This window comes from Podarcis cretensis (genome assembly GCF_951804945.1).
Source record: "Podarcis cretensis genome assembly, chromosome: 6".
Lineage (NCBI taxonomy): Eukaryota > Metazoa > Chordata > Lepidosauria > Squamata > Lacertidae > Podarcis > Podarcis cretensis.
Genome location: NC_137175.1, coordinates 90,551,595 through 90,578,326, shown reverse-complemented (window position 1 = coordinate 90,578,326; position 26,732 = coordinate 90,551,595). Strand labels below are relative to the sequence as shown.

At 43.9% G+C, this 26,732-nt stretch overlaps 1 protein-coding gene across 1 annotated transcript in view; it reads right to left on the bottom strand.

Annotated features, from left to right (window-relative positions):
• Positions 1-4,725: 4,725 nt before the first annotated feature.
• Positions 4,726-26,732, bottom strand: part of IVNS1ABP (influenza virus NS1A binding protein) — a 28,549-nt gene continuing 6,542 nt past the window's right edge. The window contains exons 2-15 of the mRNA XM_079981395.1: positions 23,903-24,107; positions 22,284-22,411; positions 21,533-21,702; positions 21,359-21,434; positions 19,496-19,669; positions 16,184-16,309; positions 14,729-14,836; positions 11,798-11,924; positions 10,834-11,058; positions 9,317-9,438; positions 8,344-8,470; positions 7,861-7,992; positions 6,771-6,944; positions 4,726-5,958 (exon numbers count right to left, since the gene is read on the bottom strand). Of these exons, the coding sequence (XP_079837521.1) occupies positions 5,705-5,958; positions 6,771-6,944; positions 7,861-7,992; positions 8,344-8,470; positions 9,317-9,438; positions 10,834-11,058; positions 11,798-11,924; positions 14,729-14,836; positions 16,184-16,309; positions 19,496-19,669; positions 21,359-21,434; positions 21,533-21,702; positions 22,284-22,394 (1,926 nt within the window). The 5' untranslated portion in view covers positions 22,395-22,411; positions 23,903-24,107 and the 3' untranslated portion in view covers positions 4,726-5,704. The remainder of the gene's footprint in view (positions 5,959-6,770; positions 6,945-7,860; positions 7,993-8,343; positions 8,471-9,316; positions 9,439-10,833; positions 11,059-11,797; positions 11,925-14,728; positions 14,837-16,183; positions 16,310-19,495; positions 19,670-21,358; positions 21,435-21,532; positions 21,703-22,283; positions 22,412-23,902; positions 24,108-26,732) is intronic.

The following is a 26,732-nucleotide window of genomic DNA, read 5'->3' as shown; positions in this document are numbered from 1 at the left end:
TTATATTCTTCCATATTGTTTACTTCTTGTCCTCTTCACTCTCTTCTCCCTACCCCTTTTCCTGCTCGGCCATGGGTCCTGGCAGGAGAAGCCATTACGTGGGAGACAGAATAGAAGCAAGGCTAAAATCTCACTATATTGTGTGAGGTGTGTATCAGTGCCTTGAGCACAGCTGCCGTACCTTGATGACTACAGTGGCTCTGAAAGGAAGCTTTCCCCAGAAGTACTACGCAATGAAATTTGGAGATCCAGTCACCCGTCCCTGCCCCCACCCCTTGGAGTGGATGCTCCTAGAGGCAATTGGTGAAGAGAAACGTAGCTTGGGATTTGCTCAGGTAGTATGACTGGCAAACGTATTGCCAAGGTGGAAGGGGCTCATCGGGGCAGGGACCATTTTGAACTGGTTTGATGACCGCTTGCCACTGGACGGTGCTCCACACCTCTGCCTTGCACTTTTGAAGCAAAATTGAACATTATTATTTATTCGTTTATTGTATTTGTATTACCTCCCCCCCATACTTGAGGCCATAGCTTACTCCTGCCCCCTCCCCTCTGCCTGTGGAAGCATTCACCCCACTGTTAGGCCAAAGTAGCCAGAAACAAGAGGGGGGAGGGAAATGGCTAGTCATTCTAAAACCATTGAGCAAGCTTGTGAGAGCAATGTGGACCTCCCAGCCCTCTCCTGAGACAGGCACCTTTGACACACGGCGTGCTTCTAATTCCTCTGAGAAATATGATGGGGACTCCCCATCCCCCAGGACATTGCTACAGACAAAAGTTCCAAATAGGATGTCTTTCCTTCTCAAAGAAAGAAGATGAGAGACGCCATTTGCAGTAAGTAATGAATGTTCCCATTTTTTCTGCTTTACGCTGGCCTAGTCATGGCAACGGGACGCAGGTGGCGCTGTGGGTAAAAGCCTCAGCGCCTAGGACTTGCCGATCGAAAGGTCGGCGGTTCAAATCCCTGCGGCGGGGTGCGCTCCCGCTGCTCGGTCCCAGCGCCTGCCAACCTAGCAGTTCGAAAGCACCTCCAGGTGTAAGTAGATAAATAGGGACCGCTTACCAGCGGGAAGGTAAACGGCGTTTCCGTGTGCGGCTCTGGCTCGCCAGAGCAGCGATGTCACGCTGGCCACGTGACCCGGAAGTGTCTCCGGACAGCGCTGGCCCCTGGCCTCTTAAGTGAGATGGGCGCACAACCCCAGAGTCTGTCAAGACTGGCCCGTACGGGCAGGGGTACCTTTACCTTTACCTTTAGTCATGGCAACACAGGACTTGTGAACTGTTGAAGTGTATTGCGAGTTCCCTATGCTGGCACAATATGGAACTAACTTGGCAAACTTGACTTTCACCCAGTCAATTTAACTCAAGGATACGATTGCAATCCTATGCATATTTGTTTGGGAGTAACTAAGTAAATGGATGATTTACTTTTGAGTGAAGGAACCTAGGATTGCATTGCACAGCTTCATTTTTTGTTTAGAAGGATACTACACAAGCATTTTTGCGTCGCTGTTTTGGAAGGCTTGCCTTGAAGAATTTGTTCAAATAATTTCTGCAAGCGGCTGTTTTGATAAACAGAAGGTGGCACAAGATGTGTTGTCTTTCTCCATACTGGCACATGGAGGAGGGAGCAGGACCACAACCCCGAACATGATTGTGCAAATGTGTGCAAATGCAATGTTGTTAGTGCAGCGATGGGCAAGATTCCAGCATTGCAGGGGTTGGACTAGATGACCCTCGTGGGCCCTTCCATCTCTACAATTCTGTGATTCCAAGTCGATTATGGCTAGATGCAAACAGTAAAAGGCTAGTTTTAGGGCCGATATCTGTGACTTTGAGGGGCCAGGAGCAGCAGACCAGAGACTTCGAGAAGTCTCACTAAACTGAAAGGGATTTCACTAATTGTATAAAGATACTGACTGTATCTTTAGATACTGACCGCAGGTGGCGCTGTGGGTTAAAGCCTCAGCGCCTAGGACTTGCCGATCGAAAGGTCGGCGGTTCGAATCCCTGCGGCGGGGTGCGCTCCCGCTGCTTGGTCCCAGCGCCTGCCAACCTAGCAGTTCGAAAGCACCTCCGGGTGCAAGTAGATAAATAGGGACCACTTACCAGCGGGAAGGTAAACGGCGTTTCCGTGTGCGGCTCTGGCTCGCCAGATGCAGCTTTGTCACGCTGGCCACGTGACCCGGAAGTGTCTCCGGACAGCGCTGGCCCCTGGCCTCTTAAGTGAGATGGGCGCACAACCCCAGAGTCTGTCAAGACTGGCCCGTACGGGCAGGGGTACCTTTACCTTTACCTTACTGACTGTGGCTATGTACATTTTGGGGTTCAGAAGAATATAGTGTTATATTCAGTGACACATGGAACCACCGTTTTTGTTTTGCTTCTAATTGATTATGGATAAGCAATGTCTCAGCTGCAGTCAATGTGCGCAAGCTACTGCAGAGGTTTTTTTTTAATTTATTGTCAATAAATACTGTATTTTGTCTTATCTACCTGTGCTGGTCACATGGTTAGTTTCTGCTGAATGTTGGCAAATGAAAACGGACTTGGGGGGGGGGGGAATGGAATAGGTATTGAAGTGAAAGCCAGAATTAGTTGTTTTATATTGATATGTCCAAAGCTCATATAAATTAGCAATACTCTCACATACCTAAAACATATTTTTTCAGCCCAGTTTATAGCTGTTACCTAAACAGCAGCCAACTTTTCATTGTATTAACATGTATTGAAATAAATTTTGATATTATTTATATTCTAAGATTATTCTTTTTAAAAATTGTTAAGATCTTAATAATTTGAGCTAGTCTTTTATTAAATAGCAGTTCTCTGCTGAATTGTCTTCTCTTTGTTACCTGTACATTTGTCAGTCAACTAAACTGGGGATTGCAAAGCTTTCTGGACAGTTTGAATTTTGAGGGCGTACTGGGGAAACTAGTCACTAAATGGCTGTCATAGGACATGGCATAATTCAGAATTAGAGAAAGTACAATCATGGTGAAGTTTTTCCCATAATTGGTATTTAAAAGCTAGGAAAGGCTTCAACCTGAATTTTTGCCTGCCATAGAGCTGTTAAGAGCACATGAACCCTGCTCTCAAGCAAAGTCTGCCATCCTGTACCCTTTTACCTGGGAGTAAGCCCTATTAAGGGACGCAGGTGGCGCTGTGGGTTAAACCACAGAGCCTAGGACTTGCCGATCAGAAGGTTGGTGGTTCGAATCCCTGCGAGGGGGTGAGCTCCTGTTGCTCGGTCGCCCTGCTCCTGCCAACCTAGCAGTTCGAAAGCACGTCAAAGTGCAAGTAGATAAATAGGTACCGCTCCAGTGGGAAGGTAAAACGGCGTTTCTGTGCGCTACTCTGCTTCGCCAGAAGCGGCTTAGTCATGCTGGCCACATGACCCTGAAGCTGTACGCCAGCTCCCTCAGCCAGTAAAGCGAGATGAGCACCGCAACCCCAGAGTCGTCCATGACTGGACTTAATGGTCAGGGGTCCCTTAACCTTTTAAGCCCTATTAAGCATAATGAGACTTAACTTACATGCTACATGTCTCTTCAGATGTGACTATGCAGTGAATTCTTAATGAGCTTCTGGTTTTTAGCTCTGGCATACCAGGGAACATGGCTAAAGCCTCTTTTAAAAGTTTTCAGGTTTGCATTTTTGGGGGAAGAGGGGATTTTTTAACATAACTTACTAGGAACTACCAGATCTCAGACACATATACTGGAAGAAAGATGCATTCTGGTTGCAAGGGGGAAAAGGAAGGGCAAGCTAGGGCTTCCATGGACTAGGAAATAAGGACAGGAGCAATATATAATGGAATTAGGGGAAAAACAGCTCTTTAAAACCCCAAGGCTTTCGATTGCTTGGTACTCAAGCAACCCCCTTTTCACTCACAGGTCTGACTTCACTCATTGGCTAAAAACACTGCAATAAAACATACTTGACCCTATAGGTAGCAATTGTTTTTCGTAATTGTTTTCACAAAATGTAAACGCCCCTGCCTCAAACCATAATACGTGAATGTGACAGAAATAAGGAAATGGCTTTGTCACTTAATGTAAAGTGATCTGTTATAGTATGTAGGAAACAGGAAGCGAGACTCTGTTTACAACTTCAGTTTCAATCTTTGGTTGGCTATAAAGTAAGTTGCTCAAATTCCTTTTAATATGTGTATAAACAAAATCCTTTTTTTTAAAAAAAAACCCCAACTCAGTCTTTGGTTTCTACACCCTAAAAAGTGTTCTGCTTCTTTCATAAAGTCCAGGGAAAGCCCACCTTGCTTTTTAGTGTACTTTCCTAATTGTGTTAATTTTCTAAAAGATGGGAGTATAAATCCATAGAATAATCTTGAGTGGCTTATGTATTCTTAGATGTTTATTTTTTTTATATTTAGCCAGGAGGAGCTTAATTTTTGGCACTGCTAGCATTGGAGAAGCATAATAATCTAGGAACAACATAAATCAATAATCCTGCAAAGTTAAATATGTACAGGCATCGAACAGAAAGAATCTCATTTTTCTTTTCCTGGTGAAGCTGAAAACCAGTTTTCTCCTGCAAAATGAACTAAGGTTAGATATGCCCTGGTTTGATTCTTGTCCCAAAGAGGGGGGAACTACATGCATATATTTGTTAAGCTGAAAAATGATGATAGGGATGTTGCTATCAAGAGCACTGGGCAAACTAGACCATTAGGAGAAAACACGATGCAAGGATACTAAACAGCCATTGTTAAACAAATGAAGCACAGTTTTTAATTATAGCATGTTTTTTAGGTTGCAGTAGAAAGATACAAACTTATACAATAATTTTCAGATAGGTAACTTTGCTAACACACCACACAATTTTAGCATTTTGCAGCTTTGCATGTTTATTACAACTGCTTAACCTAACAACCATACAGAAAAAGCACCCTCTCTAAATCAGTTGAATTTCAGAACCAGATTCCCCCCCCCTCCTTACACTATGGCCACGTTCAGAAACTCCACTCGAAGGCAATGAAAATCAATATTGCATACTTGGATTTCATACAATGTAGCAGGAAAACAAAAAATGAAAGGCTCTCACACATGAAAAAACGACATGTTTCACTTCAGTTTATGAACTTTTGAGATTTTACTCACTGTTTTTTTGTTTCAACGTATTATTTCATGTCACTTCAGAATATAACAACTGGCTATGACTATATTTATATATAAAAAGTTATAAAAGGCAGTCAAATTGGCAGGTGTGTCAGCTTTCTTTTATATAAAGCCAAAATCTATTTAAATAAGGCTTATTAGATTTCCCCAGTTAAGATTAAACAAAAAAACTCGAACAAGGCCTAAAAAGCATTGCTCACATTGAAGACTCACTATATTTCCTGCTTGTACCAGAAACAAATTCTAAGGTTAAAGTATTTTTGTGTGCAAATTGGCAAAACAAACATTGGGGGAAGCTCTTGAAATGATATGCCATCAGCTTTCATTCTAATTCTCTCAGAATTATCAACTTCCAGCCTAAAGTAACAAATCCTAAAACAAAGAACACCCTGCACGTTTTCTAAAATAAAAATATGTACAGCATATTAATAGTATGCAATATGCAAAAAGCTTTTGTGTTGCTGATGGCAACTTAACACCCCCCCCCCGCCCCCTATTCACATGTGTACCTCTACTGACAATTACATCACTAAGCCTGTTAGTTTTAAAGACACTCCTCCTGTCCGTCAGAATTTGTAGATCTTTGTGTATGGGCTCCACTCGTTTGACTCTGGGTTGTAGACTTCGACTGTGTTCAGAAACTCATTGCCATCAAAGCCGCCCACTGCATAGATGGTGTTGGCCACGGTTGCAAAACCGGCATTGCTTCTTGGAATGGTCATGCTGCCCATCATCTTCCACTCGTTCTTGGCAGGGTCATACATCTCCACGCAGCTGACAGCACGCGAACCATCGAACCCGCCACCAACGAAAAGTTTTCCTGTAGAGTGGATAGCAGTCAATCTTCAGTAAAGTGTAGAGGGAAAAACCATGTTCCAGGTACAAAAGCTATACCTGAAAGGTTAACTGCGTACTGAGCAAGGTTAAACATACTGCTTGAGCTTTCAAAAAATTAATGAATTATGATGGCAATAAAATTCTACTTCAACACTTTCCAGCTCTTCTGAATACAGTGGTACCTCCGGTTACGAAAACTTTGGGATGCGTAAGCGGCAAACGCGGACGTATTTTTCCGGGTTTTTGCCGTGCACACATGTGCAGAAGCACTCTACTGCTGCATGAGCAGAAGCAGTCTCTCCGGTTGCAAAAACCTTGGGATCTGGCCAGACCTCCGGAACGGATTCCGTCCGCAACCAGAGGTGGCACTGTACCTCCATAACGCTCAGCCGGGTTTTTTGTACATACTGGACTTGGTGGTGAACCGGAAAGTTACAATTTTATTATATTCTGTCCCGATGTTGATTTTGACATTATGAAAAGTGGTATCTAATTTTTGAGAAGTAGTTCTAGTAAATAACTTTGCAATTGTTACTATACGGCCTATTACGTTTACGTGTGTTTTCAATTGGATTTGCATAATATAGGCATTCTGGTGGTTTATGGTTCACAATCAGTCTCTAGACATCTTCAGCCAGTATAATGGGCTTGCAAACATCACGCAAGTCCTTACCCCTACTGCTCTGTCATGTATTCTGATTTGATGTGCCCCATTTCTTGGCCACAAGGTCTATATCCTCCCCCCACCAAAAGGGGGTTACTCTGAATTGCGGAGCTTCACTCACACAAACTTACCATCAAGTACAGCAACACCTGCACCACGCCTAGCCACGTTCATCGGTGCAATCAGGGTCCAGGTATTGTTTTCTGGGTTGTAACGCTCCACACTGTTAAGGCAGTTCCAAGATTCAGCTCCTCCAATGATGTACAAATGTCCACCGAGCTCACATACAGCAGACTGGTGTCTTCCTATAAACGAAAAGCCAACAGAAGATTGCAAATCAGGGGGAGGGGGTTTTAAGCTGCACTCTAATGACAGAAGCATCACAAAAACTGTAGGGGACATTTTTCATGCCAGCCAAGAGTCAGCTGCCAATAAGTCAGTCTAAAAGGTCCCAGAAAGCGATTCCACTTGTTGCCACTCTAATGCAGTCTGCGATAAACAACCCTCAATACTAAATACTGTTGCAGCAAAGGATGCAGCTTCTCTCTCAAAATCATAGAATTATAGAGATAGAAGGGAACACAAGGGTCATCTATTCCAACCCCTTGCAATGCAGGAATCTTTTGCCCAACACGGGGCTCTAACCCACAACCCTGAGATTAACAAGTCTCATGCTCTACCAACTGTCAGGGGGTTGATTCTCACCAAATTTCATTTCAAAACTAGCAGTAGCAGACCTCTAACAGTGGCACACTGCAGCTGAAGCTGCCCTAAGAAATTTCTGTCTCCTAAAAAGCTTGAATTCTTAAAGCCATCCCAACCTCTAAAGGTTAAAGGGAAAGGGAAAGGACCCCTGGACCGTTAAGTCCAGTCAAAGGCGACTATGGGGTTGCGGCGCTCATCTTGCTTTCAGGCTGAGGGAGCCAGCATTTGTCCACAGACAGCTTTCCAGGTCATGTGGTCAGCAGGACTAAACCACTTCTGGCGCAATGGAACACCGTGACGGAAAGCAGAGCGCATGGAAACACTGTTTATCTTCCCGCCGCAGCGGTACCTATTTATCTACTTGCACTGGTGTACTTTCAAACTGCTAGGTTGGCAGGAGCTGGGACAGAGCAACAGGAGCTCACCCTGCTTGCAGATTTGAACTGCCGACCTGTGGTTTAGACTGCAGCACCACCCGCGTCCCTTCCAACTTGAAAAATGGAAACACGGACTTACGGATGTTAAGTGAAGCACAGCTTGTCCAGGATTTTGCTATGGGATCGAAGACATCACAGTTTTTCAATCCTTTCTGACCGTAAGGATCTGAGCCGCCAACAATATACAGCTTTCCATTCAGGGCACAAACACCTGTTAATCCATGGTGGGAAGAGAGAGAAACAAAAGAATTTATTGCCTGAATGCTTAGAATGAAATAATAACCTTCATAGTTCCAGTTACAGATAGGTAGCCGTGTTGGTCTGCCATAGTCAAAACAAAATAAATTCCTTCCAGTAGCACCTTAAAGACCAACTAAGTTAGTTCTTGGTATGAGCTTTCATGTGCATGCACACTTCTTCAGATACACTTCTTCAGTATCTGAAGAAGTGTGCATGCACACGAAAGCTCATACTAAGAACTAACTTAGTTGGTCCTTAAGGTGCTACTGGAATGAATTTTTTTATTTTGTTTTAACCTTCATAGGGCATTGTAGACTCTTACCTGCATTGCAGCGGTTGGTTCGCAGCTCTGGAACGGGAGTCCAATCATCAATCTCCGGGTCATACATTTCTCCGCAGCTCAAGTCATCTGAATGGCCGTTGGACCCACCAACAACATACAGCTGCCCCTAAGTTGAAGAAGCAATAAATATTACAACAGAGATCCATTACATTGTTTTGGTTAAACACACATGCCTGGGCCTGGTGGGTTAGTAGCGAATAGTTTCTAAATCAGACAAGGAAAGACTCCAAGAAAAGGAATTGTCCCGTCACTGCAGGCAACTATGAACCTAGGCGTGTCCTTTCAGAAAATGCAGAGGAACATGTGACTCACACCTTAGTGCTGAACTGCTACAAATTTAAGTCGGGGAATCGGATTCTTGGGTTGCTCTGTACGATGAGCTCTTCTGGCAGGGACAGGAAGTGTGTGGCCCTGCTGATTGTCCTTGATCTCTCAGAAGCTTTGGATACTCTCAGCCACACAGCAGCTGTCCAATCAGGGATTGTATGTCTCTGTTTTGCAATGGTTTTGGTCCTACTTGGGAGGACTGTTGTCAAGAGAGTGATGCTTTGGGGGTGCTGTTTGGTCTTGCGCAAACTTCAAGGTGGGGTTCCACGGGGGTCAATTTTTTCTCTTGTGTGCCTCACCTGCGCTCTGCAAGGAAACTCACTGGAATCATCACTGTCCATGCTATCAGGTGCCAGAAATACATTTTTATTTATCCTTGCTTTGGGCATTTAAGTTTTTGAGATCATACTTCAGCATTACAGTGGAGGCTAACATCAGACTAATCTATTAGGGTTTGCGTGTGTAGGATTTCTTTTTATTATATTGTTGGATGAGCACTTTGGCAAATGTTGAACTTTCTGCACTCTTCTTTTAAAAATCTGGTTTTCAACTGAATTTACTTGGATTCAGCACGTGATCAAGAGCTTCTGGTGCCAGAGGGCACAGCTGTTCACCCCACACATACCATCAACACTGCCATCTGGAACCGGGCTCTTGGTGTCCTCATTGGTGCAACGAAAGTCCAGCAATCCTTTCGGGGGTCGTAACATTCTACGGTGCGCAAACATTCTTCTCTGTTATAGCCACCTAGCAGGAATGCAAAGTACGCAAGAGGTATTTAAGGTAACAGAATCTCCTCGGGAAACCAATTTTAGCAAGCAATTACTCCGCAAAACACTTCCCATGGCAGTTTGCCCAAGTATGAGAAAATGCAGAGGCCCGCGTTGATTGAAGCGCTAGTAGTACATTTCCCAGTACGTTTCCAAGCACAATTCAAAGTATTGGTGCTGACCTTTAAAGCCCTAAACGGCCTCGGTCCTGTATACCTGAAGGAGCGTCTCCAACCCCATCGTTCTACCCGGACACTGAGGTCCAGCTCCGAGGGCCTTCTGGCGGTTCCCTCACTGCGAGAAGCCAAGTTACAGGGAACCAGACAGAGGGCCTTCTCGGTAGTGGCGCCCTCCCTGTGGAACGCCCTCCCACCAGATGTCAAAGAGAACAACAACTACCAGACTTTTAGAAGACATCTGAAGGCAGCCCTGTTCAGGGAAGCTTTTAATGTTTGATGTTGTCAGAGCTGCCTCCAGGTCCCAGCTCACAGAGGACCAACGCTAGGCTGTAGTTATGTACAAAAGTCTTTATTGAGGTTCAGTTTCCATTTTAAAACCGCAGCGTGCAGCTCTACGTCTCGACCTTAGACCGGCGAAGTCCCGTCTGAGTCTCCTCCCCTTCCACACCAGTTTAAGACTCTAGCCTTGCTCCACCTCTTCCTAAGTTCCTTTCTCCTCTGGGCCCTCCTGCCCGCTAGGGTTTCATCCTTCCTGGACTCCTCTGACGCTGACCCTGACGATTCTTGCCCCTCCTTCCGGCGGGCTTTAGGACCTGGTTCCCTATCCGGGCTACCTTCTGTGCCGCTCGCCTGTACCTTTGAACTTGGCGCGCGCGCCCAGCCTGCAACTTTCCTCTTGACCGTTAACTCGCTCTCCGATGGAGGCGTGGTCAACCCTGACTCATCTTCTCTCGCTGGTGGTGCATATGTGGGCTCTGACACCTGGGACTCCTCCCCCCCACTACGCTCTGGTGGGGAAGCTGGTCCTGATTTCCAACTGCTGCTCTGGGAGTCCCCGCTGGCCCCTTGCTTCTGGGGTGTCCCCCTTGGGTCGCCCCTTGCCCTGCCCATCGGCGCCCCCTTCTGTGAATCTTCCGATTCGCTGGAGAGGCTCATGGAATCTATCGGGCTGCTGTCATCTTCTCCTACGCTGCCCTCGGATTGCTCCCCCTCGCTCTCCATCTCCTCTCCTCCCTGCGCTCCCGCTGAGTCCCTGACAGATGTATTAAGAGTATTTTAATATATATTTTTTGGAAGCCGCCCAGAGTGGCTGGGGAAGCCCAGCCAGATGGGCGGGGTACAAATAATAAATTATTATTGTTGTTGTTGTTGTTGTTGTTGTTGTTGTTGTTGTTGGTGGTGGTTTTCCTTACCTGCGGCTATGAGCTTGTTGCCAAGCTCTGCTGTTCCCAATCCAGATCGAGCATACTGCATCGGAGACATGGGCTTTTCAATAAGGTCGCCTGGCTGGATCTCAAAACTCAAGCTTTTCATCAACCGTGGAGTGCTGGTCGGAGAACTCTGGGGACTGTTACGCCCGTGAAGGAAAATCACACAAAACACGCCATCCAGAACAGCGAGACACAGGTAGGTATTATCTGGGGGGGGGGGGAGCAAGGGGAGGGAAAGAGTACATTTAATTCCAAAATATGAACGTGTTTTCTTCCACTAAAGCAGGTTTCTTCAACCTCGGCCCTCCAGATGTTTTTTTTGAGACTACAATTCCCAGCATCCCCGACCACTGGTCCTGCTAGCTAGGGATCATGGGAGTTGTAGGCCAAAAACATCCGGAGGGCCGAGGCTGAGGAAGCCTGCAGTAAAGCCATACCATTACCCTTTAGGTAGGCTGGAATTTCAGCTTTCCCCCAGTACAGTGGTGCCCCGCAAGACGAATGCCTCGCAAGACGGAAAACCCGCTAGACGAAAGGGTTTTCTGTTTTGGAGGTGCTTCGCAAAACGAATTTCCCTATGGGCTTGCTTCGCAAGACGAAAATGTCTTGCGAGTTCCTGCGGGGTTTTTTCCCTCCCCCCCCCCTTTTCTAAGCCGCTAAGCTGCTTATCCGCTAAGCTGCTAAAAGCTGCTAAGCCGATAATAGCGCTAATCCGCTAAGCCGTCAATGGGCTTGCTTCGCAAGACGAAAAAAACGCTAGACGAAGAGAATCGCGGAACGGATTCTTTTCGTCTTGCGAGGCACCACTGTATTTGAAGGTGAGAAAAGAACGCTGCATTTATTAACGTAATTGCAAAAAATGGCACTGCCTCCCGCAACTTCCATATTTAAGCATGGGTACACAGTGGTTTAAAAATAGTATCCCCAGAAACAAAGTTCTGCTTACTTGAGGTCTTCTCTGAAGCAACAATTTTCCACTCGTGTTTAGGACTCTGCACTGCTGCGTTTGGAGAAAGACTTCCAGAGGAACTGCTACTTATCTGCTTGAGATCATTCTCACGGGGTGTCTTTTTCTGCAAAATCAAAAGGCAGCTACAGAAACCCGGCCACAGAGCGTACCGTGATCTGCCTTTGTTTCAGAACTATTTCCTATTTTTACCTCTGTGCAGCCTCATTTATAAGAACACCTGCACAGGCAACTTGACGAATCAAAATCTCAGCAACGTGAGGGAGCACGTAATGCACCCCTTACTTGCAAAAACCATTTCATCCCAATACTCAACTCACAGTCCTTAGCTTCTGAATCGAATGACCTAGCTTCACGTACGCTATGCTTTCTAATGGGACGATCTTCACTTTGTTTCAAAGTACCTGCAACAACTATTATTACTACACAAGTTTCAAGGGTGCATAGCCTACACAGCAAAACTCTGAAGGCTTATTCTATAAATCCAAGGTATTACATAAGGTTTTCTACCAAATTGCATATATTTTGTCTACTTTTTTCAGCACCGTTCTTCCTATCTGTACCAAACCATCGTCTTTAATTTGCAAGTGCCTTATAGTTTAAGGAGTGGGGTGGATGCAATTCAAGCTTGCTGGAGCTATTTGTTTTTACTAGAACCCCAAAATCTACCGACCAGAGCTAGATGCACGGGACATATGGCTAGTGTTTTTATATTAAAAAAATGGTGCCTAGTCTTGAGGACATCCCAAGCCTAGAAATTAGTAAACAAAGCCGTATCCTTTCACGCAAAAATCCACTTCCGCTTAAGCTTTCTTCATTTGAACTTCCTTGAAATTGGAAGGGTTTTGTTATTGCTACTGTTAAAACAATTAAAGAGAGAAAGCTCTGCCAATCTCCTGCAGATCACCCAGAGATCTACGAGAAGATCCCAATCTACCTTCTGCCCACCTCGGGTCTATGAAACCCATCTCTGTTGTTTCAGAATAATTACACCAGTTTCCTCTATTGAAGCCATTTCCCCTTTTGTCTAAGACACTTCATTTCCACTCTCCTCTCTCCCCAAATGGGCTTTAGACACCTCCCTTGGTGTCCCTGCTCCTCTGAATGTTTTTATTTTAATTCATTTGTTTTTAACCTTTAGGAGATAAGACTCTGCCATCTTTTCTTCTTCTTTTTCTTCCCAGAATGTCTCTGGATCCCACATGGTCCCAGAGGCATTCTCAGAGAAGGAAAGCATAACTACTTTTCAGTTTGTGTTTTTGCTTTCCAGTGAACCCAGTCCAACTGCCTGCTGCTTTTTTAAACGAAAAGGGGGAGAGAAAAGAAGACTGATTGCTGCCTTATAAGCTTGTGGGGTCTGAGGGGAAGGCAGTGAGTTACATCTGAAAAAGGATCCCCATGTTTTCAGGATGTGGTTTTGTCATTTTTTAAGTGGGGTGCGAGTTCTGTCTGCAACACATGCTTTAGGGGTGTTCCTTCTGGGAAATGGGTATTTTGCAGTTATTTAGGAATCAAGTATGGGGTTTGGCATTTGGGCTTAGGCTCAGCCTCTGTCTTGCACTTAAGCAACCTACTTGTCTATTGTAACTAGCCAGACCCACCATGGCTACAATTTGAACACTTTGGTTTTAAAGGGACAAATCATTTAATTGAAGTCTGAGAATTCTTGCTCACCCCTGATAGACAGATTTGCATCTAGGTTCTACCGACACCTGTACAAACTTTTTTTTTTAACAGCTCCCAAGTATTAGGAGATTTAAACTTCTTCAAATCTCAACTCCTGCTAACAAACCTATTAAATTAGCAGCTGAGAGAAGGCTAATATTATCACCTCTCTGTTTTTTGCAACTCCAGATGCCACCACCTAATTACATTTAAGTTGCAAAATGAACTGAACTCTGCTTCATCACAGATTCTTTTCTAGTTCAAATATCTTGACTCATTTAGGTTGCTGAAACTCAAAAGCTCCCATTTGAAAATGTACTTTGAAACTGAATTATGGCAACAGTGGCAGTTATTACATCCAGAAAGTAAGATTTTCACCAAGTTACCAATGCAGTGCGCTTACAGTATTCAAAACGTTCCCGCTGTTTGCAGGCTACCTGAAGTATACCATTATTCTTGCAATTACAAATTGGTTCTTGCTCAGTTTGTGCCCTGTATGGCAGGTTTCCCAAAGGAAATCTCCAGGGCTACTTCATGACATGCTACTCCTAGTCACGTGCTGGATAGACTGCTACAACTGAAAGCCTGCACTTCTATGCTACAAAGCTCTTGCTTCCAGAAACTTATTCAGCGCTCCTTGTTTGCCTCGGATCGCTTAAGCTCTATCTGCAAGCTCCTGTAATCTTTAGCACTGCACTCCCTTCTCAACATTCCAGAATCTTAAGATGAACCTCCATTAACTTCTCTTGTTCATTATGCCGTGCTTTCAGTACTAAGGCATATTTACAGTTGTACTTTGGAAGTCGAACGGAATCCACCCGACTTCCAAAATGTTCAGAAACCAAAGCGTGGCTTCCAATTGGTTGCAGGAGTGTTCGGCTTCCGAAAATCGTTCGAAAACCGAAACACTCACTTCCAGGTTTTGATCGTTTGGGAGCCGATTTGTTGGGGAGCCAAGGTACGACTGTATTACGTTACAGCTTGAAGGAACTAAATCGGGGGTGGCTGACCTGTGACCCTACAGATGTTGCCGCGCTATAACTCCCACCGTCCCTGCCCCCTGCCCATGCTAGCATGGGCTGGGGGCAGCTGCATCTGGCAACATCTGAAAGGCCATGTTTGCCACTCATGAACTAGACCACACGAGCCATCTAAGGCAGCTACTGTTCTGAGACTGTTATTTCTTCCTTTTACTACTCTAACCAGTTTTACCTGAGGTTACCTCAGACCATGTGCAATTTGTACCTGCACAAACTGAATGTGGTCATCATCACTGCCATACACCTCAGCCTGTCCTTCTAGCAGGTTCCCATCAAGCAGCTTGTGATCGGCTGAGTAGTACAACGTTTGAACCTGAAAAACAACAGAACAGCCATGTGGCTACAGTCTCCATTGCCTATTCAACTATCGGTACACAGAACACAAGACTCCGTAACGGCTCCAAGTCTCAGTCAGGTTCTCTTCTTTCCATCTAGCAGAATGGCAAAAAAATTTTTTAAAAAGAAGTTGCTCTCATGACGACAGATCTTCCAGTTATGGCATGACGGATCCCCGCTTCCACAGCTCAAAAGAAATCTTCAGTTGCCTTGACTTCCCTGCGCCGTAACATTAAGATGTGTGACAGTGTACATTATCTTGCAGAATAAACTGTACAGGTTGACAATCTCAAACACACACAAAAACTGTTGCCGCAACCCACATTCTTATTTGCAAAATACAAACATTTTCTCCTTGTCCAGAATGTGAATAAAGCATGTAAACCAAGCACAATTGGATTATAAAAGAGTTCATGCTAAAGATGAGCTGTATCCGGCTAAGTTGTACTTTTGAGTAGCCCTGCTCACAATGTCACTTAGCTGGGTACAACCCATAGGGGCTGATTTTCCATTTAGGAAAGTCTACTGCCCATTACTAAATACGAGAACTTTAAGGGGAATCTAAGACTATTTGACTGGGCTTCTAAGAAAGGGCAGAATAAAGCAAACATAACCATTCTCAAAGGCTGCTCGTTTGATGGCAAGCTAGGTTGTATTTTTGCAAACAATTCAAAATTTATATTATCTCCACAGCGATTCTCAAGACGCTGGCATTTCTGATTGAGACTACACTGACTGCTGGGTATGTGAGAAAGGCTATTTAATTACACAAGTTTTGTCAAAAGTTAAGATATCCTGTAAAGAAGTAAACACCATTAATCATCATCATCGTTTTTTTGCCCCCAGCGGATTTTCTTAGGAGAACTGGGGCAGGGCTGCTGCTTCTTTACACTTGAAGTTTCTTCTATGGTTCTTCAGCGCTGAGTATCCTAGTTTTGTTAATAAACCTATGGGGAGATAAATCAACGGGGAGGAACAACGATTAGAACCTTTTACCTACTGTCTCTCTTTAAGCAAAAACCCTGCAAAAAGGAACACATTAAGGACATACAGTGAGCCTTAAAAACCACCTCCCCGTTTTCACCAGAGTGAAGTTGTTAAAAGAGTAAAAACAGAAACAGAAAAACCAGATTGAACAGTTATTCAGCTCACCTGGAAACCCCCCTAAGTTTCTCAGCTTAGGGATACCTACAGTAAGATTTAAATTTTTCAAATAGGTTTTTTTTTAAAAGAAAAGAAAAAAAGAAAAGAAAAAGGATCATTCCTTAATTTCAGAAAAGCTTAATTGTTAAAGGCTGCCAAAGCTCGTTTTTAAAAGACTAACCTCTTCCATCAGATCTCCTAGACTGTCTCCATTCTCCCAGATGCTGCGCTGCACCCAGTTGATTACCTTTGTGTATAATTTGCCATTGCTGGGCAGGCTAACATTGTCTTCAAGCATGACCTCCAGCTGGAATAAAAAACAAAAGGGTTTAGCGGCTAGGAGAGATAAAAGACCTAAAAGGCTTGCCTACACAAGATTAGATAAAATCTCAAACATCATTATACCAACATAGAACTTTCTAGAGGTATGATTAATGCAAACTGCTTTGACAGTTTGTTTTGCTTTATGAATGACATTAACAACAACAACAACAGCAACAAATCCAGAACGGAGGATGTAAAATATCAAGGTTTGCTCGCATTCTGGTATACCAAACAAACAGAATCTCCTGCTTGGGGCTACGCAGACAGAAATAGGCTCAATTGCCAGTGGTTCCCATTAAGTTCTATGGCAGTATTTCTCAAACCGTGGGTTCACCAGAGGGCCTTGTGACACTTCCAGGTGCATCTCAGTGCCACAACCTTCCCAGTACCACCTCCTCACCTGCCTGCCTCACCCTCTAGCTCAGGCATAGGCAAACTCCGGCCCTCCGGATGTTTGGGACTACAATTCCCATCATCCCTAGCTAACAGGACCAGCGGTCAGGGATGATGGGAATTGTACTCTCAAAAACATCTGGAGGACTGGAGTTTGCCTATGCATGCTCTAGCTGCCCACGGCATTTTGGCTGAACCCATGCCAGGACCAGCAACTCCATTCGTGTTAAGCAAAAGTGGCCAGGAGACAGAGGTCTGGCGGGGCGAGTGCAGGCAAGGTCAAAGGGCCAGAGGTGGTATTGAAGGAAACTAGAAAGCGAGATAAAAGGTTCATGGTAATTCGTTGGGAATAGAAAGGAAGAGAGAGGAAAGCTATTATAGGAGGGGGGAAAGAGTGTAAAACTAAGGTGGAGGGATGGAAAAAAAGTCGAGTGTAAGTTCAGGGGTAGGGAATATCTTCTCCTTCTTTGACAATCACTTGTAGCAGAGTAAGATTGTCTTCCGTGAACACAGTTTTAACCGTGAGTCCATTAAGTGACTGTGGAGGCCAATTCTGGATCCACAAGTCCTTCCACAGTGGGGAACATAGGTTTCCTGGCAGGAGTTGATCACGGTGAGGATTTGCCAAACATGCCTTCCTCTTAGCTTGTTTCTCCTTTTCAAGTTTGTGCTTCTTCAAAGTCCACGACATCTCTGGTAAAGGCTATCTCCAATTGGAGCACTCACAGGCCAGTATTTCCCAGTTATCAGTGCTTATACGACATTTTTAAAAGATTTGCCTTGGGAGCCTCTTTAAACCTCTTTTATTGACCACTGGTATTTCGCTTTCCAATCTTAAACTGGGAATAGAGAAGTTGCTTTGGAAGACGATCATCAGGCATCCGAACAACAGGACCAGTCCAACGTAGTTGAAGAATCATTGCTTCAACACTGGGGATCTTTGCTTCTTCCAGTACACTGGCATTAGTTCACCTGTCTTCCCAAATGATGCGTAAAAATTTTCAGAGATACCGTTGATGGAATCTCTCAAGGATTTGGCCCATGTTTACCAACTGTAAAGTTGGTAGTATAATAGCTTTGTAAACGAGGATTTTGGTTTCCCTGTGAATCTCCCAGTCCTCACACTCTTGGCACTTCAATCTGGAGAAAGCAGCACTTGCAGAGCTCAAGCGATGCTGGATTTTCAGAAGACAGTCCACAGGGCAGTGTCAAAGACCTCAGGTCAATAAACGCTATATACAGGGTTTGGTTTTGCTCTCTGCATTTTTCTTAAAGCTGTGGAGCAGTCAAAATCATATCCACTATCCCCCTAGAAAGTCAAAAACCCTTTCGGGATTCAGGAAGGATATATTTTGATATAATTAGGAGAAGGTTTGCTAAGATGCTTGCAAGAATTTTGCTGGCCACAGCTAATAAAGAGATGCCTCGATAATTTCTGCAGTCCGTTCTATCACCTTTTTTTAAAAATTTTTTTTGATGATTTTGGCATCCCTGCTGGGATCTCCTATCTCTCCCAGATTTTTTTGACGAGCTTGTGACATTGTTGTATATGTTCAATTCTGCCCACTTTGAAGACTTCAGCAGGTATCCCATCAGGTCCGCTAGCTTGTTTTTTTGTTTGGTCACAAGGAACACAGGAACGTGCAAGCCCACGCGCCACAACAAGGTGATGACCCAGCAAATGAGGCTAGGAAATATGGTATAAGCTAAGTGTGGAAGAATGGGAGGTGGGAAGGGGAAAATGTAACAGAAAAAACCTTCTCCACTTATAAGAGCTAACAGGTCAACTAATTCTGTCACAGGACCTCCAGAGCAAACATCTACACCAGGGGTAGGCAACCTAAGGCCCGGGGGCCGGATGCGGCCCAACTGCCTTCTAAATCCGGCCCGTGGATGGTCTGGGAATCAGCGTGTTTTTACATGAGTAGAATGTGTGCTTTTATTTAAAATGCATCTCTGGGTGATTTGTGGGGCATAGGAATTCATTCATATATATTTTTTCAAAATATAGTCCAGCCCAGCACATGGTCTGAGGGACGGTAGACTGGCCCCCGGCTGAAAAAGGTTGCTGACCCCTGGTCTACACTTTGCTTCGGGAAAGACAGATAGATAAACTTTATTCGCATTAGCCAGTGGCCATAGCAACATAAAACAAGCAATATATACAATTAAAAAGACAACAATGGGTAAAGAGAACAATCAAATGACCAATGGGAAAGCTGAGCTAAGGAACTCCTTGCCACAAGGAAAATGCTGTGGTAAAAGAATGCAGCAATTCCCCAAGATTGATTAGGTATCTCTAGAAGATGTCAGTGCTTGCCAGCTGATTGGAACAAACACTGCCTCGACCCACTGCCGTTTTTTGACTGGTGGGCTTCGATAATTTTCAGCCATCTCAAGTGGGTATTGGGAGTAGAAAACTTGAGAATCCCTCTTCTATGGAACGAAGTAAAAGGGTCGCAATTCTGGACACAACTGAGAAGGGGCTTGGAATTGGGAGGGGGGTGGAATTAAATGCTGCACTTTTGAGATAGCTGTAGTGACAAGACTCCTGGGAGGTCCAATATGTGCATGTAAAATCACTCAGCTTTTCTGAAAAAGGTCATGGAAGGAGTGACAATTCCAAACCGAGCAACTCAAAATCTGCAAGACTGTTTGTCCATATGTTTTAAGAAAAGCAGTTTTGTTTAATGATTTCCTGGTAGCATTAAAACGTGAACAAGACTAACGTCCATTTTTTTTACGGTGAAATAGAAAGGAGCATGAGATTGCTCACCTTTAAACGTGGCAGTTTTAGAAATTCCTCCTGGTCAGAGATCTGTAATAAGTGCTCCTGAAGGTAACTATCAATCTTGCTCAGTAAACGCGAATCGCCCATGGTGCTTGCAAAGTTCCGATAGGAGATGCAGCTTTCGACGCTCATTCTGGAGAGTAAATAATCTCCACAAACCTTTTAGGAAGGCATACAATTATGTTATTTTTAAAAAAGAGATTCAGTACACTTCTGGGGCACTTTCTATTTCTCACTTCTTCTAGCCCACCAACCTGCCATGGGACCCATTTCAGCAAATCAATTTTACATCTTCTCTTGCCTTTAACATACTGCTGCTCTTTATTTAAGGCAAAGGGCATTACCGTTAATCAAACTTTTCTGAGACATCACTCTCAAATGCATTTGCTGGTACTATTCAGCAGCGATAACGCTAAATTGAGCTGCAGAAATGGGAGTGGCACTGCCTGTTTTTCTTCTAGGAAAACGGGACCAAATATAACCAACCTTTTATTTTATATTTTGCTGTTAACATTTTAAATAAGCCAGGATATGCATTATCTGCAAGCACCACTTTGCTGCAGTTTGTGCAAAAGCAGCACACAGCTCATGTGTCTACAGTCACTATCTGCTACAATTAAAGAAACTGAGGCCATCTATATTTGATTGCCCGGTTCACACATTAATCTGCGCAAGTGTGCTGCCAGAACTGCTGACATCAGCAAACAATGACCGCTCCCTGCCTAAAACGGGGGGCACCCTTTGCGTGGACGCGCGCAGCCCCTAGATCTGGAGCGGCTCCAACAGCATAGGCTTGGCTTTGCCTTCCCTCAGGTGGGATACCTGGAGGTCTCTGCCTACCTCAGTCAGTTGTCCAATCCCACCTGGGGGAAGCGTTGCCAAGGAGACCAGGCCAGGTAGGGGAGGGATTACCTGCCCACACAATAGAGGGAGGATCTTACCTGGGAATCCTCACTTGGCTCCAGAGCTTCTCCCACCCTACCCACCCTCAGTTAATGTCTTATTTTGCAGGTTAACTTTTCTTCATAGGTTTTGCAGGTTAACCTGTCTCCACAGGTATGCGGGCGCTGCTACGTTAAGGTCGCTGTTAAAGGGCCGGAAAGGAATTTCCCTGCATTGGCAGGTTTCGCCTTTCCCGTAGCAAAACATCACAACTTTGGCGGCATCAGGCCTTGGGCGGAATCCTTTAGTCCATCTTCCTCTTTGCGGCGGCGATACCAGGGTTCCCTGTTAAAGGGGTTTCTGAAGGGAGGCTTTGACCGTACGCCGATAGGTCGTCATTGCTCTCCCCTGTGGCGGCGTAACGGGGGCGGCTATCTCTGCTTGAACATATGTTCTCCAGAGCCGGCCCATCCCCCCCCCCCACACTGGATAACCCTGATGCTCCCTAGGTCCCCGGCTGGGGACTGGGGAGGGAGAACGCCCCAATGCCTGAGCCAAGGTCTACCCACATTTGAAATTTAATAAAGTTGTGGCCAATTTAATCCCATAGCATGTTGTCTTGAGTTGTTATTCCACATGACGGGGGGGACCGCGCGGGATCTGGGGACTCCGCCTGTCCACGCAAATGTATTTTACAAAACTGTCCCCAAACTGTTCTGAAATCCATATAGCGGACCAACAATTAATCAAATGAAATCCTTACTCTATTTCATCATCATTATTGATCCTAATCTATAAATGAAATGCTCTAAGATGAACATGGCTTTTTTGTGGTAAAAATGCAGGCGTATAAATCAATATATGCCTATTCAAATGCTTGAGTTGCTCATTAAGATTAAAGATATAGCTCTTCTTTCTAACTAGGGTCACAGAAACTTTGGTTTCTTAAGTGTCCAAAATTTATACCTGCTTGACTCTCTCCATCTTCAGTTTCTTTGCTGCAGAGTACACATCTTTGACCAGTTCTTTATCAGCTTTCAATCTATTAAAGTTATATGGTTATTTTAGAATTTGTTCTTAATAGAAAGCATAAGATAAAAAATGCCTATCGTATGTAAAACAAAAAACCAAGTCACTTACTGAGCAGTGTAGGCATAGTTTAACAGGACTTCAACAGCTTCTGGATGAAGATCGTCAAACTTTACATGGGAAACTCCGTGAGAGTCGCTGTCGTTATTGAAGATTTCAAACAGATAAGGACTGCAGCAAGCTAGAACAGCTCTATGTGCCAACATCTCATGCCCACAGACCTGTATTAAAATAAGAGAAAGACTTGTGTTAAACCTAAATTGTTCAGCCTAACAGATGGTATGCAATGTTACGTCTTACAGAATACAAAACCACTGAAAATCCATGGATTTATTGCCGTGGTTCCCAATTAGCTAAATACTTCACACCCCATTTTTCAAAAAACAAGCCATGGACCACCTATTTTTTGAAAGTTTTTGTTATGTGAATGGTGCCAGACCCCTTGGGGGTCAATCAAGGTCAATCAATCAGGAACCAATAATTGAATGGATTTCAGAGCTGTAATGATTAACTACAGATGGTCTCTTTTTTACCAATCGCTTTCATTCATGACCCAGTTTCGAGTCTCGTGGATTTAAATAAGGTAAGCACATTTCTACCACTGATTTCAGTTAGAATACTTAGTTCTGGCTGGATCAGGCTCATAATTTTAAAAAGAGACTTCAAAAGAATTCTATCTAATGGTGTAGTGAGTTTTCAGAATGTGTAAGGCCAAGAAATTAATTAAGAAATTTATTAACACCATAACCCCCCCTCCCCAATTCCAAACAAAAAACGTAACACCCAGTTGTCACGCTGTTACCTGGAGTCTAACATCACAGAACTGGCCACTTTTTCGCAAAGCATTTAGCTTGGCAACGGACGACTCAATGAAGTTTTCATCTTCAAACATCAAATAGCCATTAGGAATCATTTTTGCTGTTTCTGTGGCTGAAGAGGAAAATTTGCAATTGTAAGTAGAACCAAGCGTGATGTTACTTGATGCAAAGACTTTTTGAGGTTGTAATCCTATTTAAACTACAACCCCATGCTGCTACCCTATGCATACTACCTGCGAGTAAGCATCTGTGAAAGCAGACACACATGCACAAGGCTGCAAATAAACGGGAGGAATTCAATGTGCTATTCTGATCATTCCGTCAGTTCGGTAATTCTGCCTTCCAGACGGAACCATCTCCCCACTTGCAGCAATAGGGGTGTTCTCCAGAGACACACACACCAAGCCAATCTGCAGGGGATGTGGGGTTAAAGTGATAACAACTACAGTGGACCCTCTGGATATGAATTAAATTCGTTCTGGGGGTCTGTAAAGGTAAAGGGACCCCTGACCATTAGGTCCAGTCGTGACCGACTCTAGGGTTGCGGTGCTCATCTCGCTTTATTGGCTGAGGGAGCCGGTGTACAGCTTCTGGGTCATGTGGCCAGCATGACTAAGCCGCTTCTGGCAAACCAGAGCAGCGCACGGAAACGCCGTTTACCTTCCCGCCGGAGCAGTACCTATTTATCTACTTGCACTTTGACGTGCTTTTGAACTGCTAGGTTGGCAGGAGCAGGGACCCAGCAACGGGAGCTCACCCCGTTGCGGGGATTCGAACCACCGACCTTCTGATCAGCAAGTCCTAGGCTCTGTGGTTTAACCCACAGCGCTACCCATGTCCCTTCTTGGGGTCTGTACTTAACCTGAAAAGTCTGTAACTGGAGGCGCCGCTTCTGCGCACGTGCGATATAGCGCTTCTGCGCACGTGGCGAAAGCCGGAAGTATACACTTCCGGGTTTGCCGCGTTCGCAACCCGAAAGTTACGTATCCAGAGCAGTATGTAACTCGAGGATTCACCGTACTAATTTCACTTGCTACTGAAATGGGAAAGTTTAGTGAGAGCACCCAAGGCATTGTGCCCTCTCAACCATGAGCAGTGCTGGCAGAAAGACTGCCAGAGTTATCAGCCACTGTCACACTGCAGGTCTGTAATAATAATAATAATAATAATAATAATAATTTTTTATTTATACCCTGCCCTTCCCGGTTTAAAAACCAGGCTCAGGGCGGCTAACAGCAAATATAAAACCATTAAAATGCGACTTAAAAACAACATAAAATGCAGCATCAATATCAATAAAATTCAAAAAACCAGGGGTCATTTTGGGGAAAAAGGCAAGAGGGGAGTCACCAGTTTGTTTGAAGGCAATTTTTAATCAGTTTTCCAATTAAGCAGCTTATATCAAAAAGTGATTATGTAATTGCTATCGGGTGCCAGTTTGCATGACTTTATTTGGGTTTACGGTATTAAAATCAGATCAAAGTCTATCGTACTGTAACAGCTGACTAATCAATACACTCCACGTCACAATAAATGACATTATATATGCGTCGACCTGAGTAAAAACGTATCAGATAAATTTATGTTGTGGAAACTAGGAGACCTTGAATAATCTGAAGTCTTCTTGTGTGTTAATATGAGAGCACGTCAATTTATATTCCTCCTAAGTTAAACAGCAGCTTGGAATAATGCAGGCAGTTGCGTCTTCTAAACGGATGACTCCAAAACTACCAGGCTTTAAAACGATGTAATCAAGTCCTTAAAAGCTATAGATACGAATTTCTTCTGTGGTAGTCGTGCATCATACTCTGCAACAGAAAACAAAGAATAAACTGATTAATTTGGGATTTCTGCATGTTTAGAATCCGTTTAGGACTTGATTCTATGCCAACTGTGAACTGCCTGAAAGGCTATGAAAACAAAAGCCAACATTTTCTAAAATTAAAAGGTGTTAATGGAAGCCTGCCACTATTAAGGAAATCAGGACAATTTTGCATGAAATATTATCTACCCCCAAATCAGTAAATGGTACATAAAGACTGCATCCTCTTTAGATCTGTTTCAATTACCCAGCTATATCCTACAGTAATTCAGTTACAGCACAGTTGTATTACTGTAGTTGACCCAGCAAACAGAGATTAGTCTGGGCAAAGTCTACATATGGCAGCTTTTATTGGATAGACCTACATCTTAAAGCAACTCTTCTTTAAAAAGTCTCAGAGCCCTTAAGTAACCTGTAACACCCACACTGTAATATAACAACCGGGGGGGGGGGGGGTTTATTTCTTATAAAATGTAAACCCCACTATGATTCAAGATCTATTCTATTACCAGAACATTATCTCTTACAACTGTTCGCAAATATTCCTCACTGATGGCTTTGAAGTTTTTTTAATATTTTGGCGTTACCGTATTTTTCTGTCCATAGGACGCCCCCATGTATTTTGGGGGACTCAAATTTAAGATAATGGGGGGATATGGCCCCATGTATGAGAACCCCCTAATTTTTGACATTATTTTTTAGGGGGAAAACCTAGTCTTATACATGGAAAAAATACGGTAATTACTTTTTCTATAATATGTAAATATGCAACCAAGTTTTAATCCTTGGGCGGTACCACATTTTCAAAACAATCTGGGAAACTACTTATTTTCTACTCACTCGGAAACAGCAGTATTTCCCCCAGCCGGTATTCCTAATATACGTGAGCACGATCACAAAAGAAAGTTTCTTGTGAAAGTGTCTCATCCTGTAACTATCTGTATCTGTACTTGTGTAATATGGCTAAAGGGTTGGGATTAACAAAAATGGAGAGATGTGATGTCATGGGCCTAGCAGCTGGAGAGGTGAGACATGGAAGGCAGGGGTGAAAGAAGTATCTGCTAGATGTTGTTGTTGTTTAGTCGTGTCCAACTCTTCGTGACCCCGTGGACCAGAGCACGCCAGGCACTCCTGTCTTCCACTGCCTCCCGCAGTTTGGTCAAACTCATGCTGGTAGCTTTGAGAACACTGTCCAACCATCTCGTCCTCTGTCGTCCCCTTCTCCTTGTGCCCCCCATCTTTCCCAACATCAGGGTCTTTGCCAGGGAGTTTTCTCTTCTCATGAGATGGCCAAAGTATTGGAGTCTCAGCTTCAGGATCTGTCCTTCCAGTGAGCACTCAGGGCTGATTTCCTTCAGAATGGAGAGGTTTGATCTTCTTGCAGTCCATGGGACTCTCAAGAGTCTCCTCCAACACCATAATTCAAAAGCATCAATAGATCAACCTAGATAGATCAACCTAAATCCTTCCAGAAATGTTGTTTCCAAACTGCTTTTGGAACTAAATCTGTCTTAGTTTTACGATCCTGCTCAGTAGCCAAACTGAAAACTACACAAATTTGCACCAGTATTATTTAAAAGAAGTTTTGATTTCAAATTTACTGCTAATTGCTTTGATTTTCTTTTTTTGGGGGGAATATCATTTATTTAGGAGGCCACTGTAAGCAGATGAAAACATTAGCACGATTTTAATAACACTTGTAACGCAGCAGGAAGACAGGAGTGCCTGGCGTGCTCTGGTCCATGGGGTCACGAAGAGTCGGACATGACTAAACAACAACAACAATGCAGCAAATAATATCAATAATATGGAGAGATTCATAAAATGGATTATGAAATAATACACAGTTGAAAAGGTTGACAAGAGGATCCACGGAGGGGATGGTGCGAAGTCTCGAGATTCAGAGAAATCTCTAAATATGGATATCTATTTTGTATTGTTATAACGCTACACTTGTAAAAGCAAATAAAAATTATTTCCAAATGATAATAATAATAATAATGTTGATTTTTCTTTGTGGAACAGCTTAATTTGCATCAATATTTAAGTGGTCTCTATCCGTCCCCCCAACTAGAAGACCATTTACTCCATAGGTTTGAAGATACTGTACTTTTTGCTCTATAAGACTCACTTTTTCCCCTCCTAAAAAGTAAGGGGAAATGTGTGTGCGTCTTATGGAGCGAATGCAGGCTGCGCAGCTATCCCAGAAGCCAGAACAGCAAGAGGGATCGCTGCTTTCACTGCATAGCGATCCCTCTTGCTGTTCTGGCTTCTGAGATTCAGAATATATTTTTTCTCGTTTTCCTCCTCCAAAAACTAGGTGCATCTTATGGAGCGAAAAATACGGTGCTTTAAGGTGTCCTGCTGTACATAAAGTACACTGCTTGTTTTAACTCCAGCTTTTCAAGGGTTACTACACAAAAGGTAAAAGTCACACCTTGTTGCTCCAGGAAAGTTGCTTGCTCCCCTGGGAAGTTTTTTTATGTATGCGACAACAGCAGCAAGAATACTCATCGCAAAATATTGGAAGACACAAGATCTACCCACTCTGGAAGAATGGCAGATGAAGATGATCGACTACATGGGACTGGCAGAAATGACTGGCAGAATC